At 43.3% G+C, this 24,894-nt stretch overlaps 1 protein-coding gene across 1 annotated transcript; it reads left to right on the top strand.

The window, feature by feature from the left end:
• The first annotated feature begins 568 nt into the window (after positions 1–568).
• Positions 569–7,941, top strand: LOC144123090 (uncharacterized). The gene is made up of 10 exons (XM_077655997.1): positions 569–656; positions 1,596–1,659; positions 3,528–3,575; positions 4,003–4,050; positions 4,477–4,524; positions 4,952–4,999; positions 5,427–5,474; positions 5,903–5,950; positions 6,498–6,557; positions 7,813–7,941. The coding sequence occupies exons 2-9, from the start codon at positions 1,605–1,607 to the stop codon at positions 6,509–6,511; spliced, it is 357 nt and encodes a 118-aa protein (XP_077512123.1). The 5' UTR covers positions 569–656; positions 1,596–1,604; the 3' UTR covers positions 6,512–6,557; positions 7,813–7,941.
• The last annotated feature ends 16,953 nt before the right edge of the window (positions 7,942–24,894 follow it).

A 24,894-nucleotide genomic window follows, 5' to 3' on the forward strand; every position in this document is an offset into this window, starting at 1 on the left:
TGAAGAAAAATAATAAAAACGCACAGAGTTTCATGCTACAACGTGTCTTATTGAAAACATTCTGAACCATTTCTTCTTGAAGTCAAACAAAGGGAAAATCTTTAAAATCAAGAATACTTCTATCGCGATATACGTTGCTGTGCACCCATCCAAAGAGGAGGGCAGTTTTTTATGGCTGAGCACAGTGAATAGCAGGTAGTTTAATTTCCTGCTGCCAGTAAGTGAATGCGCAGGGAAAAAATGCTAATCAAGCCAGTTCTAATGTCTTTTTTATGTTTATTACGGGAAAATTCTCGTGTCATTTTTAGTATATACTCTCAGACAGCTCTCATCAGTCAGTGGTCGACTTGGTTTCATTTGATGCCTTTAATTAAAAACATCAAATGAGTTGCCAATCATTTTGACATCGTTTTCCTAAAATTTTGCAGCAGAAAAGATGTTTCGTCCTCAAATATATAGATATGTCAAGCAAGAATGTCAAAATGATTGGCAACTCATTTTCTTTTCATAAATGCACACGATAATTAGGAACCAGGGTAGCTACCATTTGCCGCTTGGTGCAGGAGAGGCCCGCTATAAAAAGGATCACAGTCGACTAGTTGAAATACGATCCTGCTTTTCACAGACAGACGCAGGCACTACCGAACTGCTCACAGGTAAGCGCGTTTACCAAAAATTATGAAATTCAGTACCCACTTTTCAGTTTGCATCTTAACAATTTGTTAAAAAGTTTCAATATCTCTGTTCTATGGTATCCAGTACTCTGTCATCATTCTGTCGCTACAAGCACGCGTAAGGCCAATGCGGCAAATATAAAATCACTCGGTGTATAGAATAGTGCGGCAAACATTATCGGCAGAGTAAACCATTTTTACCAACAGCGCTAAAGTAGACGTCGGCAAAGAAGAGGAACATTTACAGAGGGGCTCCGTTTCGTCGCCCACGTTTTTTTTGCGCTGTTTCTAATAATACCACATGAACCAACAATCCCAAGCCAGAACTTCAACTATGAAAGGAATATTGAGGCAGGCGAATGAAAATGCGAAGGCTGTATTACATTCGAGTTCTGGCACGAGCATTTCCCGCCATTCATATACGTACGCAAATACTGGTAATAAAGTTATGATTTTAGACCATACTTTCCTTCTAGTGCACTGCAAGTGAAGCGAGTAATACAGAACTATATATCTTTGTAGCGCGTCTAGGGTCACAAAGATGTTTTCGAAACGGCAAACACCTGTGCAAGAGGCCTACAGCCGCAAACTTTCTGTATGTCACTGTTCCGCGGCGTGCTGTTTTTTATTTGAACCACATGAGTGGAGCTTCAGGCAGAGGAAAAGTGGAAACTCAAAGGAAGACTACAGCGCGTTCAAGAAAGCACATCAGTGCTGTTTAACACTTGCTGAATAACTGCAGGAGAACTGCACGAAATTCAAGTCAATAAGCTTGCCCTAGCGTGATTTCCTGAAGTTTTCTTCGGGGTATTTTCTTTCGAGTAACTGATGATGCTTCGTTAGCACACACTTGAGTGGACGTCGTTTTACGCCTGCGGTGCCTTCCAAAGTGTGACTGCCCTTTCATATTCCAATTTTCAGGCCTTCGACATGGCTCATGCACAATTGTTCGTTGTCTTTGCTACGGTGGCTCTCCTCTCCATGGGTAAGCAGAGCAACAGTCAGACCTTTAAACAGCCAACTAGAGATGGCTGAGCAACTCTTTGATCCGTTTATTAATTTCTCTTCTTTAATAGCAGTCTTATTATGCTTTCTGCCCACTTGATCAGTTCCGTCTTTCGCTTGCGGTACTTATTCCGTGCAGGTGCATCCTGCTTTCAGTTTCGCTTACGAACAAAGTGCCTCTTTCGCGCTCTTGTTTGTACCCTATATGCGGTTTCTCATGAACACTTTCAAAACCTAATGGTTACAAAAATGGACACAATAATGGGAAGCCATGTAGTTAACAGGTGCTTTTGGACTCACGAGCATTTTGCTTGCCCATTCTATACAACAACAGAATAGGTTAAATACGAGTCCACAGAACACAACATCGGAAAAAAGTATGCTGCGGGGGAATAAAAGATTTTAAAACTGGTTTTCTTCGGCATTCTTAAAAATTGCTGCTCCCTGTGGACATCGAACTTACTGCACAAGGTTGTCGTGCTCGAAGGGCATTCTTTAGAGCGGCTCAAGAAACACTTAGCAAATCGAAATATCAACTGCTTAATATCGCTTCGGAGCGTATATGCTACTACATTCTTTACCATGTGCACTGCAGCTGTCTTGGCGCGATACATTTATCATACGTCGACAGGAGCGGGTCGATCTCCTGATGGAGGTGTTGGTAATTGAGCCACTCCTCATAATTTTAGGCATTAAAAATAACTGAACCTCCTTCTCACGTTTTACTGATATTCAGGTAGGCAAACCTGTATAGTCACAATTTGAAACTGTGCTGCTGGTATGACTTAGGTTTATTTTCTAGAACGTCTCGGTGGCTCATGATTTCAAATAAACATGTAGTAGAATTAAAGACTTGAATCATAATAAAACTTTCCATTTCGGACTATATTTCACGACAGGACTCAAGAAAAGCCCGAGAAATCGAGAAGATTAACTCATTATTCTGCGTCAGGGATTTCATGGTGCTCTGTCACATTGTTTGTCTATGTTTTTTATATTGGCGTGGCTAACGCCAGAGCTATGTGCTACACAGGACACGGCCGATTTCTTGGTGGTGGTGTGGGCAACTGACACTCGCGTACAGCAATGATGCCCTTATCAATTTTATTAAGCGGTCCTTTCAAATGTTTGCCTGGGCAAAATCTTTTTGGTACAAGCATTGCGGAAAGAAAAAACACGGGATACGCTATGTATCGCTTTGGTCATGGCGTTTTGCAGGCAGTCCCACGCATATAACATAAACATGACAGGTTGGTTAAGAACTGGCTTATTGGTATATAAGGAGATTTTGCTGGGACAACCATATTCATAACAGTCCACTCAAATAAAATGCTAAGTGTTACTAATACGTGTGCAATTCTCGAACTTTTTTGAAAGCTGACACAAGAGAAAACGCGGACTTCTAAATATATGAGCATGAATCCAGTTTTAAGGATACCTAAAGCAATATTCTTGGCGTGCCTACGGGGGCCATACTTGTGGCCCTAATGTAAATGGCGTTGTTACCTACTGATGGTATACACATGCACGCTGGTGTATAACGATAAGTTGGTGAATGGTAGCTTTCTTTCTTTTTGGCCAGAAACAATTATTCAAGCAAAAAGAAAGCGGACGCATGAACTGTTGTCTCAGTATCAAGATTATTGCTTCAGGTGCTTACCAGATAGGTTAATGCATATATTAAGGATTTTCACGGTATTCTAGTGGTGTTCATTAACTATTATTATGTTGTGGTTGATCAGGTGTTTGCAGAAAACATCCATTTGATTATACAGATAAGTTGTTTCATGCTTCTAATATTGTGCGTACTTCAAAACATGTGTGACTATTGCGATTATTTCTACTCAGGAGTCGAGCGATCTCATGCCGGAGGTCCATCTCTTGGCGGAGGCGTAGGTAAGGAGTTTGTTTGGAACAGTCATCCCGTTATAAATTTTAATTAGGCGACAATTCGCGGTTTTTATTACCTCAAAAAATTGAGTCCCCTGCACTACAAAATGTATGAAGTCTGACTGCGGTGCGTCGCACTTCTCTCCTAGTGCTTACCCTGAAGCTTAAACCGTAAAGCTGTAATTATAGTAGGCGACGCAGGACCCTAGGTGCTAAAAGAATAATTCCTTGACAGCTCGTGCTTCAGCAGCACGGAGCGTGAAGCTGAAACCAAATTAAGTGCAATAATTAAAAGCACCTATATCAGACAAAAAGCGCAAGTATTAACATTTAACTATTTATTATTTTGAAGGATTATGTGTAGCTATGTTCTGTGTTGTTTGCTTTCGTTATGTTGCCGCGTGTAATATCTGTGTCTTATATTTCTATGCAGGAACCGAGCGAGCTCTTGGCGGTGGCTCATCTCTTGGCGGAGGAGTAGGTAAGGAGTTTGTTTGGTGCAGTCATCCCGATATAAATTTTAATTACGCGACTATTTGCCCTTTTTAATACCCCAAAAATTTAGTTCCCTTCACTACAAAATGTATGAAGTCTGTCTGCGGTGTGTCGTCCTTCACATTTTGTGCTTACCCTGAAGCCTAAGCCGTAAATCTATAAATACAATAGGTGAAGCAGGGCCTTAGGTGCCAAATGAATAATTCCTTGGCAGCTCGTGCCACAGAAGCACACAGTGTCAAGCCGGACCCAAATTATGTGCAATAATTAAAAGCCCTTATATCAAACACAAAGCGCAAGTATGAACATTTAATTATTTAGTATTTTGAAGAATTAAGTGTAGCTATGTTCTGTGTTGTTTGCTTTCGTTATGTTGCCGCGTGTAATATCTGTGTCAAATATTTCTTGTCAGGAACCGAGCGAGCTCTAGGCGGAGGCTCATCTCTTGGCGGAGGCGTAGGTAAGGAGTTTATTTGGAGCAGTCATCCCGATATAAATTTAAATTACGCGACTATTCGCTTTTTTTAATACCCCCAAAATTTAGTTCCCTTCACTAAAAAATGTATGAAGTCTGACTGCGGTGTGTTGCACTACACATTTTGTGCTTACCCTGAAGCTTAAGCCGTAAATCTATAATTATAGTAGGCGAAGCAGGGCCTTAGGTGCCCGAAGAATAATTCATTGGCAGCTCGTGCTTCAGGAGCCCACAGTGTCATGCTGGGCCCAAATTAAGGGCAATAATTGAAGCAACGTATATCATAAATTAAGCGCAAGTATGAACATTAATCTGTTTAGTTTTTTTCATGAAATTAGTGTAGATATGTTCTCTGTTGCTTACTTTGCTTATGTTGCCGCTTATAATATCTGTGTCTGATATTTCTACGCAGGAACCGAGCGAGCTCTTGGCGGAGGCTCATCTCTTGGCGGAGGCGTAGGTAAGGAGTTTGTTTAGAACAGTCATCCCGTTATAAGTTTTAATTACGCGACAAATCGAAGAGATTAATACCCCCAAAAATTGAGTGCCCTGCACTACAAAAAGTATGAAGGCTGACTGCGGTGTGTCGCACTTCTCTCCTAGTGCTTAATCAGAAGCTTAAGCCGTAAAGCTATAATTATAGTAGGCGAAGCAAGGCCTTAGGTGCCAAAAGAATAATTCCTTGGCAGCTTCTGCTTCAGCAGGACACAGTGTCAAGCTGGACCCAAATTAAGTGCAATAATTAAAGGCACATATATCGGACATAATGCGTAAATTGAACATTTACCGTTTTAGTTTTTTTCATGAATTTAGTGTAGTTATCATCTGTGTTGTTTAGTTTTGTTATGTTGCCGCCTGCAATACCTCTGTCTGATATTTCTTACCAGGAACCGAGCGAGCTCATGGCGGAGGGTCATCTCTTGGCGGAGGCGTAGGTAAGGAGTTTGTTTGGAACAGTCATATCGTTATAAGTTTTAATTACGCGACAATTCGAAGTGTTTAATACCACAAAAAATTGAGTGCCCTGCACTACAAAAAGGATGAAGTCTGACTGCGGTGGGTCGCACTTCTCTTTTTGTGCTTACCATGAAGCTTAAGCCGTAAACTTATAATTATAGTAGGCGAAGCAGGGCCTTAGATGCCAAAAGATTAATTCCTTGGAAGCTCGTCCTTCAGCAGCTCACAGTGTAAAGCTGGACCCAAATTATTTGCAATAATTAACGGCACAGATATCAGACATTAAGCGCAGGTATGAACAATTAACTATATAGTTTTTTTTGTGAATTTAGTATAGCTATGTTCTTTGTTGTTTACTTTTGTTATGTTGCCGCGTGTAATATCTGTGTCTGTTATTTCTTACCAGGAACCGAGCGAGCTCTTGGCGGAGGCTCATCTCTTGGCGGAGGCGTAGGTAAGGAGTTTGTTTGGAACACTCATCCCGTTATAAATTTTAAGCCCCAAATAAATTTAGTGCCCTGCACTACAAAAATTTTGTAGTCGGACTGCGGTGGGTCACACTTCTCGCTTTGTGTTTACCCTGAAGCTTAAGCCGTATCATAATTCTAATTCTTCTTTGTTCTCGTTTTTGCGCCATTTGCATGTGTCTTCTTCGTAGGCCAGCAATTCGGCGAGCCAAGTATCAATCCGCCGTGCCCAGCTTAGTGATGAAAAGTACCACATCTCGCCTACAGTGTACCTATTAAGCGCGAAACAGTTTGCGCAGAAAGAAATAGCTGCAGCTTGAAGAGATGCGTGGTAATTTTATGCTCGAGTGAGGCTTGAAAATATCTAGAAATGTAACTGGATAACCTATCCGCTTTTTGGAAGCAAGCAAATGAACTAAATGTATTGAATATGAAAAGTCACCCCAAGGTTCTTACTTTTGGTTGCAAGCTGCTGTACGGCGCATGGGTTGGTCATTTTCTGAAGCGTAACGGTTTGATTATCTTTGGCTGCAGGAAGGACGTATTGAAGAGCCCGCAACGACATCGCTGAGCAGTCATTGTGAAAACTTCCAGGTGCGTGATGCAACGGTAAATTTCTCTAACCTGATTCTGAAATATTTAGTGCGTTAGCGTAAGAACCTCATTCACCGATTTCGCCACTGTCTGTCTGGCTGGTAGTTAACCCGGTTACCCGGGAGAGACAGCTAGGTGGCTCCGCTATTTGAAAGATCGTCCACCTAGATCACGTGACCATGTGGCGTCATCACAGCCTGCCAACAGGATTGTTAGCAAGCTGGCCACCCTGGCAGCTGGCAGTTCAGCTAATGATTGGTTCGCGATATTGCGAGATTCCAAGCAACCCGAGTATCACAAGCCCCCCTGTTGGTAGCAGCTGTCATTACAAGGCAGTCGCGCATCGCTTAAACGTTGCAGCACTGCGGCAGGAATAGATGAGATGTGCCAGCGATCTATGAATATAAAGAATAAATAATTTCGTATATATGGGCACTAACTCATTAATGCCATCTCGTCATATTCTTGAGATTGAGCTGAAGTGTCCCTTTCATTCTAGAACGCTAGCGCCAAAGCCCAGCACATCGATTCCGTGATCTCTCTCTGAACCCTGTGTAACCTGAAAACAAAGCTGCGATATTTAAATGAAGCCCAAAGTATAATTGAAGTGCTTGGGCACATAATTTGCATTTGCCTGAGGTGTTAAGTATTTTGCCAATGTTACTCCCGTGCACACTATTTGCTCAACAAACGATGATGGAATAAAGGAACAAGAAGTATAGCTTTTTTCAGTCTTCAGTGTAGTGACATGAATGGGTTAGTAAATTTTGTTGAGTGTGTAGGCTGATACCTTTATAAAAGGTTTGGTTTGGTTTAAGGGGGTTTAAAGTCCCAAAGCGACTCAGGCTAAAAGAGAGTTTTTCAATGGCGTTTTAAAAAAAGCACTGCGTTGTGATCTCGCACTATGTAATCCTGTTAAGCTAAAAATCACTTTAATATCGATACACGACATGTTGTTCTCTGTGCACACTTTAGTCATTATCCGTACTGCAAATTCAAACCAGAGCTTCTTTGTATAAAGTGTCTGAGTAATATTCGCTAAACAAATATACAGGAACGAATATCGTTGCGTTTCGTAGGAACTAAGAGGGCATTTAGAATTTAATGCGAAGTTACCGGGGCAGTTATTAAGATGCAGATGACTCCCTTGCTATGATTACATAGTTGCAATGACAAGCGGCTGATATCAATTAATCGTTTTGTGGCCATTTCTTAACGGCTTTTACTCAAACGAGGCATTAAATATTTCTTACAGGGTTCCTGCGCCCGCACTTAAGAAAGTCTGGTGGGATAACCAAGGAGGCGAATGTTTTCAACGAAATAAATGGCCTGTTTCGTTTTGACATTCTATGATTGCAAAAATAAATTGCGACGTTTGAAGTCATCATTTTTAGTGAGAAATTCGGATGCTTTCTTCAATCCATAGAGTTATTTTGAAATTTTGTTGATATTGATAATTTAGGTCTCACAGTATAAGTTATACATTTTCAGAAAAATAGGCTGCTTTCTGTGGTGCCAAAATGCATACTAACGATAATCGGTACACGTCTGCACATAGTTACCAGAGAATTAGAAGCAACTATAGCTACAACTTTTATGAAGCTGTGCCGCTTATCTCCGCTCATAACGAAAGACGAGGCTAACTTTTAACCAAGCGTTTTGGATGTCGCCTTTCATCACAATCAGTTCGCAAAGGTACCATCTACCAATCTGACGAAATCAAGCATATAAACAGCAATATAAGGTCAACAAATCTCTTAACCCTACGACACGCTGAAATTTCAGGCAGCATGGACTTTGGAGCGCTAAGAACCCTTGCTTTCAGATTACATTTTTTTTTAAAGTCCTAATTCTAAAATTTTCAAACTGAAAACAGGATTTTCACATGAGAGCTCGTATTTGCAGAGAAATGACCTTTCTCAAAACAAAATGTGTAACTATGGTTTTTCGGAAGGAGTGCTTTAAAAAATAACTGGGCGGTTACCACTGGTTAACACGACATTAAGCGACAGCCGTAAGTCCCAAAGGTGGCGGCACCTCTCAGCTCAGGGCAGTGGCGCGCCGCTGAACTGACACGTGTCAGTTAAGTTAATGAATAATCGCAAGAGGGCACTCGGGAAGAGCTAATTGGCTTCCAAAAACCACACCGGTGTCTGCACCTGCCATCATAGCGAAGTGGCCCATCCATTCAACATTGCACAGTTGCACAAGGAGGGGTATCACTCCCAGGTACCTATGAATGCAAAGTTGAGAATAACTTCATGCATGTGGTGGACGCATCCGAATGCAACGTGATGCAGCAGCGGTAGGTCGGCGACTGCCGTCACCAAGTTGGCACGCATATCTGTATGGGTGCGGCGGCGTTGCGGCGGCGGCTACGTAGAGTCAGCTGCGTGGAATCGTATTATACATATCACATCAGAGAGCGCGGCGACACCGCTCATATTCTTCGTCTTGATATTTTCATCAGTGGCTTCAACAACATTCAATAATGAATCCAACCATTCGAAACCACAAACTTCTGTAACTGTTTTATTGAAGCTCCACCATCCATGTTCTTCTATTTTCTACTTTTATTCAGGCTTGCGTTGATACGCTAATATTGTCACGCGCCTTCGTAGGACATCGACGGAGGAAGAAGATCAACGGTTGTACGGATCAGCTGAAAAAAAAAAAGGAGCAAGGGCAGAATGACGCTTGAGGAGAAGAAGAAGAAGAAGAATGACGCTTGTACGCTTCGTCGCGCTCCTGCTTCGATCATTCCCTCTGTATATAAACCCCCGTGCGTGCTAAGCACGTAACAGTTATGGTGGAGGTACGGGGTATCAACAACGGAGCGTTCTATCTATCGAAGGAGCCGTAGACTCGCTGGCTTACCACATATGTCATTGGACATGACGGGAGACGACAATATCGTGCAACCAGGACCTTCCAAAAACTGGTCACATTATCGACAGCCACAGGCATTCTTTGCAAAATCTGAGGAGGACGTTGGCGAGTTGCTGAAACGATATGAAACAGTGAGAAAATATAATCACTGGAACGCTGCTAATAAACTGTCTAACGTGGTGTTGTTCCTTGCCGCCACTGCCTTCGACTGTTTGACAATCATGAAGATTCACAAATTACATGGGCTCCCTTTACAAGTGCGATCAAGAAAAATTTTGGCGACGAATTAGCAAAGAAGAAGCTTGCGAAACAAATTGCCTCAGTGGGCGCAAGTACCAGGAGAAAGTTGCACTGCATACATCGAAGCTATCTTAAAGATGTGCAAGCTAGTGAATTCCAGTATGCTTGCAGAAAACAAAGTATTCAACATCCTAACAGGAATTGCGAAATACGTTTATAACTTTCTGATTAGCAAAGAGAGCCTGAGCGCCACCGACGACGTTATAAAAGATTGTAGAACATTTGAAGCTCTCAAGCTGCCTCCAACCAGGCCTATTTTCGGGAGACTGTCCAATTCCACTTCTGTAGTCAGTATTAAAGCCAGTCCTCCACAATCTAAGGCTGATATGATACGAGACTTTGTGCACGAGGAATTGTCTGGATTCCGGGACACCACCTCCTGCCACGCACAATATCTGGGGCACAGTTGTGCACCGCTGGCAGATGTCGCCGCCCTGCCCACTTACTTAGGCCCAACCTAGCGGCGCTTCGCCTATGGACGATCGCAGCAACTATGCCCAACATTATGTCCACCAGCCAACGGGAAGGATGCCTTCCTACCCTGAAGAGGAGGTTAGTCAGCAACGAGAGCCTGGCTACAACCAACGTTGCGACTTTGTTCTCCAGGACAATCGTGGTGATCGCTGGCGCAATCAACCTTTCCGTTATAGGTGTGGCATTTCAGGACATATCGCTAGATTTTGGCGCCGCCGTTTCCCGACGGCTCAAGACTACCGGCCCCCGGTATATTTTCGCGGACAACGCTTTATTTGCAACTTGTTTGGGTGTTTAAATAAGGACCTGAATTTCATCACCACTGACCGAACGCCCGCGAGTATTTGCCACTTGCTTCAGAGCATAAGCGCTGCTAAAAAAAGAACCACGTAGTGCGGACGTCTACGTAACCATACTATGTTTTATTCTATAAAGAATGCATCATAGCTGTGCACTGCTTTTATTTATGCAAGGAATGAACACATAATGGTAATAATCTTTCACTCCATCACTTCGTTTACACTGCAAAGTTTCAAGCGCAATTTTTCACACCACAAAATAAGAGTCCGAGTTTCTTTGTACGTGCACACCGAAAGCCAGAAAAAACAAGGGGAAGGAGCAGGCAGACACGAACGCGCCAACCTAGTTTATATCTTGTCTGCAGCAGAATAGTGGGAACAATTATGTCACGTACACAAAGAAACGAAGTAAAACCACGAAAAGGCTGCTACAGAAATGCCTCACATATTGTACACTGTTGTAGCAAGGTGCCAATGCTCTTAGACCAATCTAAAACAGTGGGAAAGCTGGCGCAGGAGAGTCCACATTTTTAATCCTCGATGCTTCTTAAAACTTCTAGTCAACATCTCTGAGCACCTTCTGAGTGCAGGCCAAGGCGGCTGTTAATCCTTTTGTTATGCTGTATCACTGATTATTTGATCTGGCTTAAATGCCCGCCCTCTGCTTAGCACCTGCCATGGCACAAGATAATGAAACAGCATAGATCTCAAGGAATTTCAAAAACCTGTAATGGGCTGCTTTCCAGACAGATTGCGCGGTGGTAACTCTCACAAGTCTACACATTTCTAGGCAATCCCCTTTGAAGCTTAATATTGTGATCTAACTACGACTCATTATCCCCTTTTTTTTTCAAGAACTGTGAAGTAGCGCCGACACATAAAATAACTTCCTTGTTTCCTTCATGTGTTTCTTCCTCAACGTCGGCGCATGTCCGTTCAATGAGATTCCTGAGCACCTTTTCCGCTGTGAATGAACGTAGCAGTGCGGACAAACCCAGCTTCTGGAGGAATCTGGCCATTGGCGCCCCCTCCTGCGAGTTCAGGATAAAATGTAAGATGAAGGGTAACTGGCGTTTCATGCCCCGAAGCTACATCAGGGCTTTGTGTCATGGTGCAGCGGAGGGCACCGGATTAGGTTGGAGAAACTGCGGTTCTGCATGCCGTCTGTGTGCGAGGCAGTGGACGGCTCCAGGTCAGCTTAGACTACCTGTGGTTGTGTAACGTGCAAAATGACTTGCACTGTACATGAGTGCTTTTGTATTTTACCTCCATTAAAATGGGGCTGCAGGAGCCACGATTTGATCTCACGACCTTGTGTTCAGTGCCCAAAGGCTGCTGCAGCAAGTAAACAGGGAAACATGCGCAAGGCAAATGGGGAAAACAGCATTTTCGTTCCCTGAAACGGCTTGTATGCATACGCAAGACAGCGAATGTTAGATACCTCGATATAGACTTCTGGTGAACAACAGCACTGTTGATTTGTTAGTTGTCCTGAAAGGGCTCTCATGTAGTAGCTTTATTTGTGACGCGGTGCTTTTGGGCAAACAGGTGTTTATTTGCAGGCTCGAAAAAGCACTTGTGTCACATTGTTCACATGTGGGCCTTCGTTTCTGGAACCGAGGTTGTAACGTAAGTTTAAACAAAATGTTTTTGCACAGGTGGGCAACAGACCTTATAATTTTTGTAGTAATCGGACAAAAAAAATGTGGATATACTTCATTCATAAATTCCCATGACTTCTCTGTTGACATCTCTGTTGACAAAGGAACTGTCCCACCTAGTCAAAACGTTATGAAATATGTTAATGTAAAAAGATAATTACATTATTAATTGCTTTTTGGGAAAAGCAAATGGCAAAGTATCTGCCTCATATATTGTTGGACACCTGAACCACGCCGTAATGGAAAGGATAAAGGAGGGAGTGAAAGAAGAAAGGCATAAAGAGGTACCATAGTGAAGGCTCCGGAGTAATTTCGACCACCTGGGGTTCTTTAACGTGCACTGACATCACACAACACACGGGCGCCTTAGCGTTTTGCCTCCATAAAAACGCAGCCGCCGCGGTCGGGTTCGAACCCGGGAACTCCTGATCAGTAGCCGAGCGCCCTAACCACTGAGCCACCGCGGCTGCTGAATGTAAAACCACCTTTTGCTTTCCATGATGCAGAGTGACTTTCTGCAGTCTTGATTAGTAATCAATTATCCCTTGCAGAAAAAAGTTGAACATTGAGTTAACGTTGCGCAAAAGAGGCTGTCTGCACCTTAACTTAATTTTGGCCCCAGTGATGAAGGTTCTAACATATCAAGCACGCCACTAAAACACCGCGTTGACCAAAAAATTAACTGTCATTTCACACTGAAAATGCTCACTGTCACGGGGAAACCTAAAAGATAGAGCACAATGAGGACATCAGTTCTCAACACAGGTTATTCCCAAGAAACCTTCTTTTTTCTTTTACAAGCAAAAGAAGTTTCTGATCCCACTTTGCTTAACTTTGTCATATTTCAACTCTGCCCTTTGCAAAATATTCTGAATAACCAAGTTGCATCTCTACGAAAGCTATTTACTTAATACTGGCGCCTTGGTGTTTTTCTTCCATAAAAACGCAGCCGCCACGGTTGGGTTCAAACCCGGAAACTCCTCTCGACCACTGATCCGGAGTTCCCGGGTTCGAACCCGACAGCGGTGGCTACGTTTTTGTGGAGAAAAAACACTAAGGCACCCGTGTGCTGTGCGATGTCAGTGCACCTTAATGATTCCCAGGTGGTCGAAATTGTTCCGGAGCCCTCCACTACGGCCCCTCTTTCTTCCTTTCTTCTTTCACACCCTCTTTTAATCCTCCCCTTACGGCGCGGTTCAGGTCTCCAACGATATATGCGACAGATACTGCGCCGTTTCGTTTCACCCAGAACCTATTATTATTATTATTATTATTATTATTATTATTATTATTATTATTATTATTATTATTATTATTATTATTATTATTATTATTATTATTATTATTATTATTATTAACATGAATTAAATATATCAGCTTTTAGAAATTATATTCGGGAGACGTATCATTTTGTACGAGCAGTAATCCTGGCAATACTTATTAAAAAATGGATTCTTTAAAAAATTTGAGAAAAATTGATAGATATAGAACAAGGACTTTTGGGGAAGATGCCGCGCAGAGAGGATGCTCCCAAAAATCGAAAAAATTATTGTTAAACAGTGCGGTAAGGCGGGATATGCGAAAGCAAGGCACACAACACAAGCGCTGACTAACAGCTGACTTTTATTTTGAGAAGCTCTCCTTATAAGATTTTCATTCCAGCAAAAACACACCACCAAATGAAGTTCTGGCTTACCCTAGAGCTTGTCAGGCATCATTACATCAATACCCCTATAATATTCCCGCACTATTAACATGATAAATTACTTTTGGTGCATTTTAGTACAAAGTAGTATAAAGGTAGGTCATTATTGCCCAACTGAAAATTTCATAACCTTATGCCACTAGCAGAAGGACCAGTCTCATCACGTGAACACTGCCTCAGAGCAAATATTTTAAGTCGCTCCTACCTTATTTGCCAATCCCAAGTTCTAGGTGCAGGTTGTGCAGCGTTTCAAGTTGAAAGTCTTGAGGCTGTTTAACATTCAGTAGACTTCTCTTCTGTAGCAGCAAGCCTGGAAAAGATCACTACAAAATGTTTTATAAGGCCATGTTACCCACAGGGTCTAAGAGAATTAACTGATATCTGTAAATAAAGCAGCAGCACAGAAATGCAGCCACAACAACAAGCTCAAATTAAAGTTATCCACTTGAGCGACCGGAACATGTGCAATCTGCATCACCCTCGTGTACAACGCTCAAGAAGCACACTGCCCTGCAAAACAGGGAACCCTCACTGCAGCTGCTAGATTCTAGAGAAAATGTTTGCACAGAAGTAAAGCAGCATAGACCAACAAAGCAAGTTGTAATGACCTTTTAACTGCGAGGTTTCTGTCTAATTTCAGTTTTTAATAATTGGTGTCCACTTCTTGAGAGCTCTAAACAATGGGTGCCGCCGACTGTGCAGTGTGTTGGTGTAGAAGCTTAACAGACTAACAGGAAAATTGACACCTACTCATATGCGCTCTTACAGAGATGAAAGGCCATGATAATTGTATTAATTTTCTTTCTGTGATTTTTCTGGCACAATTAGTAAAGACATTGTTTGAGTACATATTGATGCAGCTAACTTAGAGGTCTACAGACACCAAAAGTTTGCTTGTATGTTTTATTCTTTAGGATGATGCGTCAATTATAAGAATCTAGGCTACACTCCCTGGTATTCGATTGTTAACGCTTAATTGTTTAGAATTGAATTTCTTCTTGATGCTGTTTCGGTTGGAGCCACTGAACAATATCTGTGACGTGAATGGTTGATATACGTCATCTGTGGCATGAAAAAATTGCAATGCAATCACTACAATCTAATTTAACACAATAGAATAACTGCCATACCTTCATCAGGCAGGAATTTATCTCCCAATGCCATCTCCTTTTCGCTACTCGCACTCTCCCGTGAACAGAAAAAGATTATTCAATAATCTCTGGTACAGTCTTAATTTGCTACAACGCTTTAGCCAGCCCACTTCAACAGCCCAAATGATAAACTAACAAGCGATTGTATTGAATATGGAAGTTTTCTCATGCCTCAAATGCCCGAAAGTCACCTTTGCCTTCACAGCCATCATTCGGATTGGAGCCAAAACGGTATAAGGAAGTTAGTTAATAACTATTTAGCTCCCATAGGCAAAAACCAATCTTGTCATCAATATATTCGAATGTTTTGAGGATAACTACCGAGGAGAAAACTTGTAACTAAAATTATTTGCCTGCGCTCCTTTAAATTCAGTCACTAATAACAGCAATGCATTAAAACTCCTGAAACAGATATGGGCTCTTAGGTTTCCGCTCATTAAAGAAGTGCTATGTTTCTGGAGATTTAAGCACCCTAGGCTTGACGCAGGCTGCACAGCCTGACATTTCATTGACCGAGAAAGGCAACATGTAAATGACTACACTTTTGTTGCGATTAGCGCACTATAGAGTTTAGTGCCTTGGTAATTTTCGAGTGCCATGGTCATGGTAACATTGACCAAACTACTCTATCCCCCAGTTTTAGTGGCAGCCAGGATCGCAGCTCTAGAACTGCATGGCTGTTGGAGTAGGATAATAACACCACCAACACAAACTATTTTTTGGTGTTGAAGAATTTCAACTCTTCATTATAAATTAAAAGTTCAGTTTATTTTCACATTGAATGAGCCTTGTCCCGCGTGCTAACCTGCTACTTGATAAAGTAGACCAAGGTTTTGCCTAAAAGAACAAGGCAACATACACTTTGCTGCGACCACTGATGCTCATCAGAATAATCAAAAATACTTGTGTGAGACAGCACTATGTTGCTGCTCACACATCACAGTGATCTTGTGCAAGCAGCACTCAGTCACATTAACACTGGTTGCATTCCAAGCATCAAGAATAGCAAACTCACTTACTTTGAAGATTACCATTAGACTAGACTTCCTACCGAAAAATAATTAATAACCAATGTGTATTGCAAGCGCAGGGTGAATAAGAGGCCATCTAAATTTCATTGCAAGGTTTAAGATTGCTTTCTTATTTTCCTGAAGACGATACCTCGGAATGATAGAAGATGGCTACACTGTTCCAACATATCATAGAAAGTGATGACACAGGCAGCTGGTTAGACGCATCGGATGTGGCTGGTAGGTGTGCGTCGTGAACTGTAGGATAACACAACGTTGAATACACCTACTAGTGAACGGTATACTCTAGCCACTACCACTAGTAAATGCAGTGGCAATAAATAATTAGCCGTTTTCTATTTGTGATAGGAAAACGTTCCGTAAAAAGTATTTACTTTTCATCTACCCTCCATTCTTACAACCAAATCAAAATGGCTTGATAGGCAGCACCTGCATAGGTGTCAGTTTATTTTAAAAACATCTGATGAGGACATTCCACAACCAGAATGGCACTACTTTCGCGCACGTATTCTTGGCACATCATATTGCAAGCAATAAAAGAGTTAGGATCAGCTGAAAATCATGCCAACTGGTCGACGCTGACGTTTGTGACAAACGATGCAAATAAATTGTATTCATGACAAATCTGGATAGTCACCTAGGCAAGGGAACAATCACATACACTTTGTAAACTGAATCGGTCGAGACTTAACTAGCGGAACCACAATAGTGCATGTCTGGAGCATGTAAGGAAATTTTTTTTTCTAAGCCCATGCAACGTGGTGGTAAGTAAAAAATGCAGCAATTGAAGAAGTGCTCAAATGTGCAACAATGCACACAGTAGTAACGACCCGTACAGTAGCCAGCGACAGTGAGCTGGCTCTCAGCAATAAGCTACAAAAGGCTCAAGTGAGACGCAAATGGTTTCCATGTGCTAATGGCCTGTTGTATGTAGTGAGCAAACAACTCATGCCAGTTTAACTTCGCGTATGACTGCACAGTTTCCATGAAATGCGCTAGAGAAAGCGTTATTAAGGAACCTTTTTATAAAGCTCGCAAGTGCAATTTCTCTAAGAAGTTTGCTTCCATACGCGATACAAAAGGCTGAATGCAGAGCGTTCTGTCAAATAGATTTGTCCCCTCCCAAGCGCATCGGGTTGAACGGCACATGGACACCGATAGCAGACTGTATGCCTTGACTGGTTCTGAGCGACCGCCCCCCCCCCCAAAAAAAAATGGTGGTGGTTTAGCTCTGTTTCAACCTGGAGTGACAGGACAGCTACAGCTGAAAGAGTAGAACTTGGTCACGTCACCAACCACGTCACGAAGTGCGTGATCAGCGCGGCACCGCGCTGCCGGCGGCTGCTCCGCACCACGTAACCAACCACGTGACAGCGTGGCGACGCTGCCACCCTGTGGCAGCGTCGCCACACGGTGGCAGTGCAGCCACAGGGTGGCGGCGCCGCCACCGCCAAGGCGCCGCTACGCTGAATGCTCGAAATGCTACCGTAATGTAGTTGTCGCTACATAACGTAGTCTCAATTTGTTACTGGTTAAATTCAGAAAGTTATCAAGTATCGCCCATGTTTTAAATCACGGCGCAGTTACAGTTACGCACAAAGGGATGGTTGCACTCTGATGTGATGAGCGCAATGTAGAGATGAAAGAATATGAAATCGCACGGCGCTATAACCGCCAAAGCTTGGCCCAAAAGCTGCGTATACAAATTGCTGCGCAACTGCAGAACGATAGCACAAACTGCTGAATGGCGTAACGCTGCATCGTCTAATGTCACAGAAGCGGCTGGCGCCGCCATAAAAGAAGCACCTGTTCCGCGCCCAAACCGGTATCTGATGCTAGCGTGCTGGCGCGGCTAAGTCTGAGTACGCAACCGCCACCGCCTTAAAGCGGGGACGTTTAAAATGTCACCGCTACTGCCGTTCAAAAAGATAATGCGCCTTAAAAAAGCAAGAGACGCTCAGGAGGCGATCGTCCGTTGTTTCCTCATACAAGGTCGCGGCTAAAACCGTTAAGAACAAACAAAACAAGTATCCTTAAAATATTTCTCAAGTTCATTTACCGCTCAGGCACACGAATGGAATTAGTTTTCAGGTACAGGCTCACCTTGTAGCACAGTCGCGCCGAATTCTCAAAACAATTTTGAAAGCAGCACATGTTGAAGCGAGCGTACTTTTACGACGGGGGGGGGGTGTCATGGTTACCTTTCTGCATAACCAGCTAAACTGTGCGATCATCGCTTCTAGCCAAAAGAGCTTGATAGTCAAACAGACTATTGTTATTAAACTCCGATATTAAACGACTAAAAGAACTTAATCTATCGCCAACAGTCGTGATTCAAACCAAAGCAGAGTGTTTAGGTGGCGCGGTAAATGCTACCCGGCGGTGCGTGTAAGCTCCACATCGGGCCGTCTTCATATGTCAAGCTTTTTGAGGGGCGGCTGGCTTTGGGCTGAAGGATGCTCAGGCCTTTGATGCCAGCCTTAAGCTAAGCAGACTGGCATGTGCTCAAGGTCCGCTCAGTTGCCGAGCTTTCTTTGGCAATTTTGTCGGCAGCCCGGTTGTGAGGAGACCAACGCTCGTCTTCTCTGTGAGTGCCCTGCATTTGCGAGTGCAAGACATACACTGTGTTGTGCCCTGGACCACCTCGATCCTCGCCCATTAACAGGGCAAAAGATGCTCGGTCCGTGGCCACAGCAGTTGACTGCCCTCAAGGCATACAAGGCACTCCTTGCCTACTTGAGAGCGACTGGATTGAGTGACAAATTGTGACAGCATTGTACGTGTGTATGTGTTACGCCTTTTTCCCCTTCTCTCTTCCTCTTTTTAGCCCCCTAATCCCTCTTCCCCAGTGCAGGGTAGCCAACCGGAACCCCTTTCTGGTTAACATCCCTGTCTTACCCTCCTCCTCTTTATCTATCTATCTATTTGTCGGCAGCCGACCGGCAGCCACTGAACACCCGATGATCGGCAGACGGCCTGGGCCACTTGGGGCCATAGAAGACAGGGCTTTGCACTTGTCTATGCGTCATTCAAGTATTCTTAGATCCATACGCTCCATGACTTTACAAAGGTTGGCGTTAGCGATATCGGCCTGAGGTACTGTAATTATTCGTCCTGGCATGCCAGGTTTTACAATTGGTATGACCACTGATTCTTTCGAGGCGAAGGAAAGATTACCGTTAGTCCAGTATTCTTTGATCTCCTTTGACAGGCAAATTTTATGTCACCTGGGCACGTTCAGAAGTGCTCTTTTGTCATAGGCAAGTAAGGCCATCATGCCCCAAGCTCAAGATATAGGAAATATTTTCTAAGAAATTTTACAGAATTCTGAAAAATCATCAATTGCGAGCAGCACTAAAAAGGTACATTGTACTACTCAGCGATCATAATGGGAATTGAGAAATGGGTTTGGTAAAAGCTTTCAAGAAGGTTACGTAGCCTAAGAGACCATCCTTGGCTGGGCAAGGATCTCGAGGCTCCCGACCAGTCAACTAAAAACGCCGGCCTTCTTTTCAAAAATTAGAATGTGCCTGAAGTATATCACCATATGTAGCAAGGCGCAGGATCAGCATTCAGAGCTTTTCAAGGATGCCGACTCCTTTTACAAAGCTAAAAACACATGGCGTATCAACAAGTGCGCCGTCACCTAGAATGAATGCAGGGTGAAAAGTAATGTATTCTTCGTAAAATGTATAAAAATCTTTTTCGTTAATGTTCACAATTTTGTGCATAAGAAAAAATGTGGCTTACAGTAAGTTCATTTCCGGATTTTTCACAAACAGGTTTGCCTTCTATTGTATGTAGAGAGAAGTGTGACGTTTGTGCGTCCAATATAGAGACGGCTTAAAATAACTTAAGTGAAACGTTCTTGCTGCGTGCATGTCTTCCATTCTCCAAATACGGGTTTTACCAGGTGTAACTTATTAATTACTTCATTCTTACATTTAGTTTGCCATTGATCTCTCAGTTTACACTGTACGAACTTAAAGCAATCTTTAAAGGGTACGTGTATTTTCTTTATTTCTTTCTTCCAAACTCGTTCATCATAGAGATTGAATTCATTTTGCAAGTAAAAGTACTGTGTTTAAAATGCACCCGAGAGGTAACCCGTTCTTCTTAACGAAGTTTCTCGAAAGGATTGAGCCTATGCGAGCATGAAATGATCGATTAGACAGGAAATCTTTCAAACAGGTCAACACCCTGTTGTTTATGGCTAGGTAGTTCGCCGCGGATCCCGAACCTCCAGGGTGTATCATGTGCTTTCTGCATATCAAAAAAGACGGCAAGATAGTTCTGTTCGTGAATTAATTCTTCTCGGTGAGTATTTTCATACCAAACAAAATGGTAGTTGTTGAGCACGTTTTTAAGCTTTGCTTTTGTAATTTAGAAATGACTGGGTTTAAATTGACGAACTAGAAACTGAAGCGAAGTGCTCTCCTAATATGTCTGCCTCTTCCTGATATGTGTCTGTGTATCAGTTGCTGCCAAAACCGAACTGTGAATGGTGAGAAGCTGCCATTTATTTTCTTAGCTCCTCCCATACTTTATTCATCTGATTTGACTGTTTATGGATACGACATAACTCCGCCATTGTGCCTTTTCGACACTGCGACGGACGTACGAAGCCTTATATCTTGCTCTTTTATAATTTACGAGGTTTTCTTGAGTGGGGTACCGGCGAAATTTACCCAAAGCGTTATGTTCTCGTTTTGTAGCGATAGCTACATTACGGTAGCATTTCGAGCCTTCAGCGTGGCGGCGCCGCCACCCCATGGATGCACCGCCATGCTGTCACATGGTGTGGAGCAGCTGCCAGCGGGGCGTCACCGTGGCTGGTCACGTAGTTCCCCACCTGGTTGGTCACGTGACTAGCCACGTGATGCGGAGCAGCTCCTGCTACCGGTGGTGCGGCGCACCGGTCATACAGGGCTGCACAGCTGTGCGCATGCGCCGTGTCAAGTGGGACGAAGATGAAGAAGGAACGCCCAGGGAAATGAAGCGGCGAAAGACTGCCCTTGCAATTGAACTCAGCAAGTTCCACTCGGCCAGCTGTATATATCGGGTCACTCCAGGTTTAACCAGAGCTAAACCACCATCATTTTTTTTTGCATCCTTGCAGTCTTGTGTCCATCACAATTTGTCGTTCTACCACATGATTCCGTAAGACTTAGGAATACCTAAGTGTGCGAAAGCTATAATACAATTTGTGAACTTTTCATTGGTCTCAATTGCGTCAATATTTTCTAAAACTAATTTTCTCAAGTGGTTTCTGCTCTGAAATGCTTTTAGTCTGCTAAAGGAAGCTTCCGACGTCACGGTTTTGTTGGAATGACTTCGGGTGTAGATGTTAAACCGATTATTACGGGAAAGCGACAGCTGCCTTATGTGTTGTCAATTACATCCCATTTAAAATCGTTGAAAACAGACGGCGAACTAAAAAACAAATCAAAACATCTCATTTTCCTTGATGATGGGGAGCGGTATGTAATTTTACAGGAGTTCAACAAACGAATATTACTACTCATAATTATCTCCTCCATATTATGACTTCTGGTGTCCTTTTTTCAGTCCCTCAAAAAGAGAAATATGAGCTAAAGTAGATAACTACGAAAAAGGCTCTGTTAGCTGCTCTAAACTCTTCTAATGCATGCATTGTTACGGAGAGGTGCGAGTAAAGATATATACCAACACATTGTTATTGTTTTCTCTGTAAGCAGAGTGGCTATTACAGCTTCAAACTCAGCCTTTAGTGTAAGCCGACAAGCTGTGACTTCAATTTTTATTATCACTGTAACGCCAAAGGAGAGCCGGCTTGCCTTCTCTCGGCCGCGGCGAAAGACTTAACGTTTCTTGAGTACATTTCTGCGTGCGGGCCTGAGTTTTTTTTCTGTACACATAAGGCCATAGGAGAGAAGGTGGCTAAATGTTTTTCATGTCGTATAAGTTGTTAAATAACGCCCTACAGTTCCAGTGTATAAGAATGTCATTATAAATTTTTGGGATGTATTTTGAAAACTTAGGTCACTGTTTATTTGGGGCATGGTTACTGGAATTTTTTCCCCCTTTTCGTTCAAGACAGCCCCGCCGCCGCTGCAGCGGAGGTGGGCTCAGTGTTACGTTGATTGCCTCACTAGAGGCTCTGGACCTGTGGAGAACCCACGGGTGCAGTGTTTTTAGGCCTCTCACGACTGAGGGAGGCGTTGGGAGTGGACGGCCCAGAGACCGGCGGATCCTTAATTGAGGGTGGCAGGACAGCCTACGCTGCGTCTCCCCGGGGCGCGGAAGGCCCTGCCTCAGGCTAATTGTGTGTGGCGTGGGTAGCTGCCGAAGCCTGGTGTGGTGCCCCACCCCGTCGCACCACATCGGCAAATTTTGTTTTTGCCGCGAAGAAAAATTTTCTGCATTTGCACAAATTGTTTCTGTGATTCCTTGAATGCTATGTTTTCTTAAGCTTTAATAGTTATTATTTCCTTCTCTTCCAAGATGGCCATATCCTAGAGTACGAGAGGTGGTCCCCTTCAGAGTTAGCGCTCTCCAGCGCTGTGTTGCAGACATCGCAATGGTGCTCATTAGGTGCACGTTTGGCACAGGTTTGACGCCACGACAACTCTCGAATCCACGGCCAAACATGTGACATTTGAAACGCCGGAGAGGACAGGAGAAACGTGGTTGGACTGCTATTTCAATATAACCTAGTTCTATAGTATCAGGGAGTTGGTTGGAGGGGATAGTCAGAACTAAGTGCTTTTGTTGGTGTTTCCTTGATTTTCTGATTTTTATGCGCTTGCGCGGACATCAGTGGCATTCTGGTCTTTCAGACCCTCCAGCATTTGTGCCTGATTAAGGGTGAGAAAATCTTGTTCAGAAATTACGCCTTCGACAGTGCTGAGGCATCTACGGGCACTAATAGAAAGAGGTATATCACCAAACGTTATATTCTTTGAGAGCTTGAAATACTGCGGGCTGTCTACGATCTGGAGGACTACGTCACCGTTGGCCTGCTTCGTCACCTTTTAGCCAAGGCCTAATGCTTGAGTGAGAAATTTGAAAACTATAAAAGCCGATGGGATTCTTCCTTGCTTATCTGTTATTTAACTATCTACCACATAGTATCTGAGGAAGATTTCATTTTTACACATGTATACAATTGTTAGAAGGAGTAAAGGCGCTCCCACGCTCAGCCCGAGGACGCGGGCTCAGCCGGAGTACCAAGGTACGAACCCGACCGAGGCGGCCACGTTTGCACGGAGGCGAAATGCAAAAATTGCGCATAAGCTGTACGATATCACCCTATATCAAACACCTTGATGTGGTCTAAATTATTCAGGAGCTGTCCACAGAGGAACCCTTTGATCTCTTCTTTCACTCCCTCGGCTCTCCCTTGGTTTACAGCGCTGTTCAGGTTTGCGCCGCCGGGTAATGAGACATTCACAATGCAATTGACCTTTTCTCAATAACCACTAATTACTGATTTTAATCGTTAATCCCTACTGCGATGGCAAAATTCGGTGGAGGCGAAACGCACGAAACATCCATGCACTGCGGTTCTAGTGAACGATGTCAATGCCGAGGCTCCACTACGGCACATCTCTCTCTCTCGTTCCTTCTTTCATTCCCTCCTTTATCTCTTCCCCCATGGCACCATATAGGAGTAACACGATAAGTCAGACAGCAAGTCCGTCTTTCGTTCCGTCAAAGCCGACTTTTCTTTTTATTCCAGCGTCTGGCTCACATGCTTGCTCCGCTCATTCCGTGGCAGGTTTTCGGACTCTGTCCTCCCCTATACATGCAGCGTTCCCAGCAGGGCGACTCAGCCGCCGCTTGGCTTCTCTGCATCAATGTCCCTGCTCGCAATGGAAATTATCAGCCAACCTGCCGTGGCACATTTTAAAAATAAAACTGAGTCAAACAAAGACAGACGTTCATCAGCGTGAGTGCAGCTCCCCTCCCTAAGAAGTTTGCCTCGCCGTCTCAAGTTTAAATTTGTAACGCTGTCAGCATTGAACGTAGTTCCAATCTATTATGTTTCAGATCCTGGCCATATATGAAGTCCAACGTTGCAACATGTGACACAGAAACAATATGCTGAATAAATGCGTCTGCTCTTATTATTCTATGCTGTTCGGTATTTAAAACAGATGCCCGATATTCGCAGATCCCAGCTTCTTATCTTGTTTAGAGGGTTTTCTTGTGTTCATAATTCGCATCGTCGTCTAGTTTTACTCTGCGCTGCAGATTACACTGCGGTTCTCGGTGGTACAGTTATCAAAACTACGTTTGCTGTGGAGCCATTCGCACTGGTTACCGGTAATATTTATTTAGTCTGAGCCACAAATTTGAGCCAGAGCAACTGATTAGATGCATGTGGACGCAAGTGATATTTTCTTCTATATTACGCATTGCCAGTGCACCGTGAAAATGTGTGGAAGTCGCGAGCTACTATGGGTTGGTTTGCAGAGATTGTGTTATAATTGTGCAGGAGCCCTTATATATCAAAAAGTTCTTTTCTTTTAAAGCTTATATCATAGAGGTTACGTAAGCTGAATGAACTGCTGTATGCCGATAACGCTATGCATAATATTCCCAAGCTGGTCCTCGCAGAGATGCAGGAATCCCCGGGCAATGCAAGTTTGGGACAATCTTCAAATTTTATTTGGCTATATACTGGCTGCAAGAGCATCGTGCTTGGCATTGATGTAGCCTTTGAATAGAGGGCCGTACTTATACATGGTGGTAACTTTTCCTGGCAATGAAAGGAAAGCAACAGGGGTGGAGCGTCTCCAAACCTGTGAGTGCACTAAGTAGTTCATTATCCATGGCTTCAAGT

The sequence above is a fragment of the Amblyomma americanum genome, chromosome 3 (genome assembly GCF_052857255.1).
Source record: "Amblyomma americanum isolate KBUSLIRL-KWMA chromosome 3, ASM5285725v1, whole genome shotgun sequence".
Classification (NCBI taxonomy): Eukaryota; Metazoa; Arthropoda; class Arachnida; order Ixodida; family Ixodidae; genus Amblyomma; species Amblyomma americanum.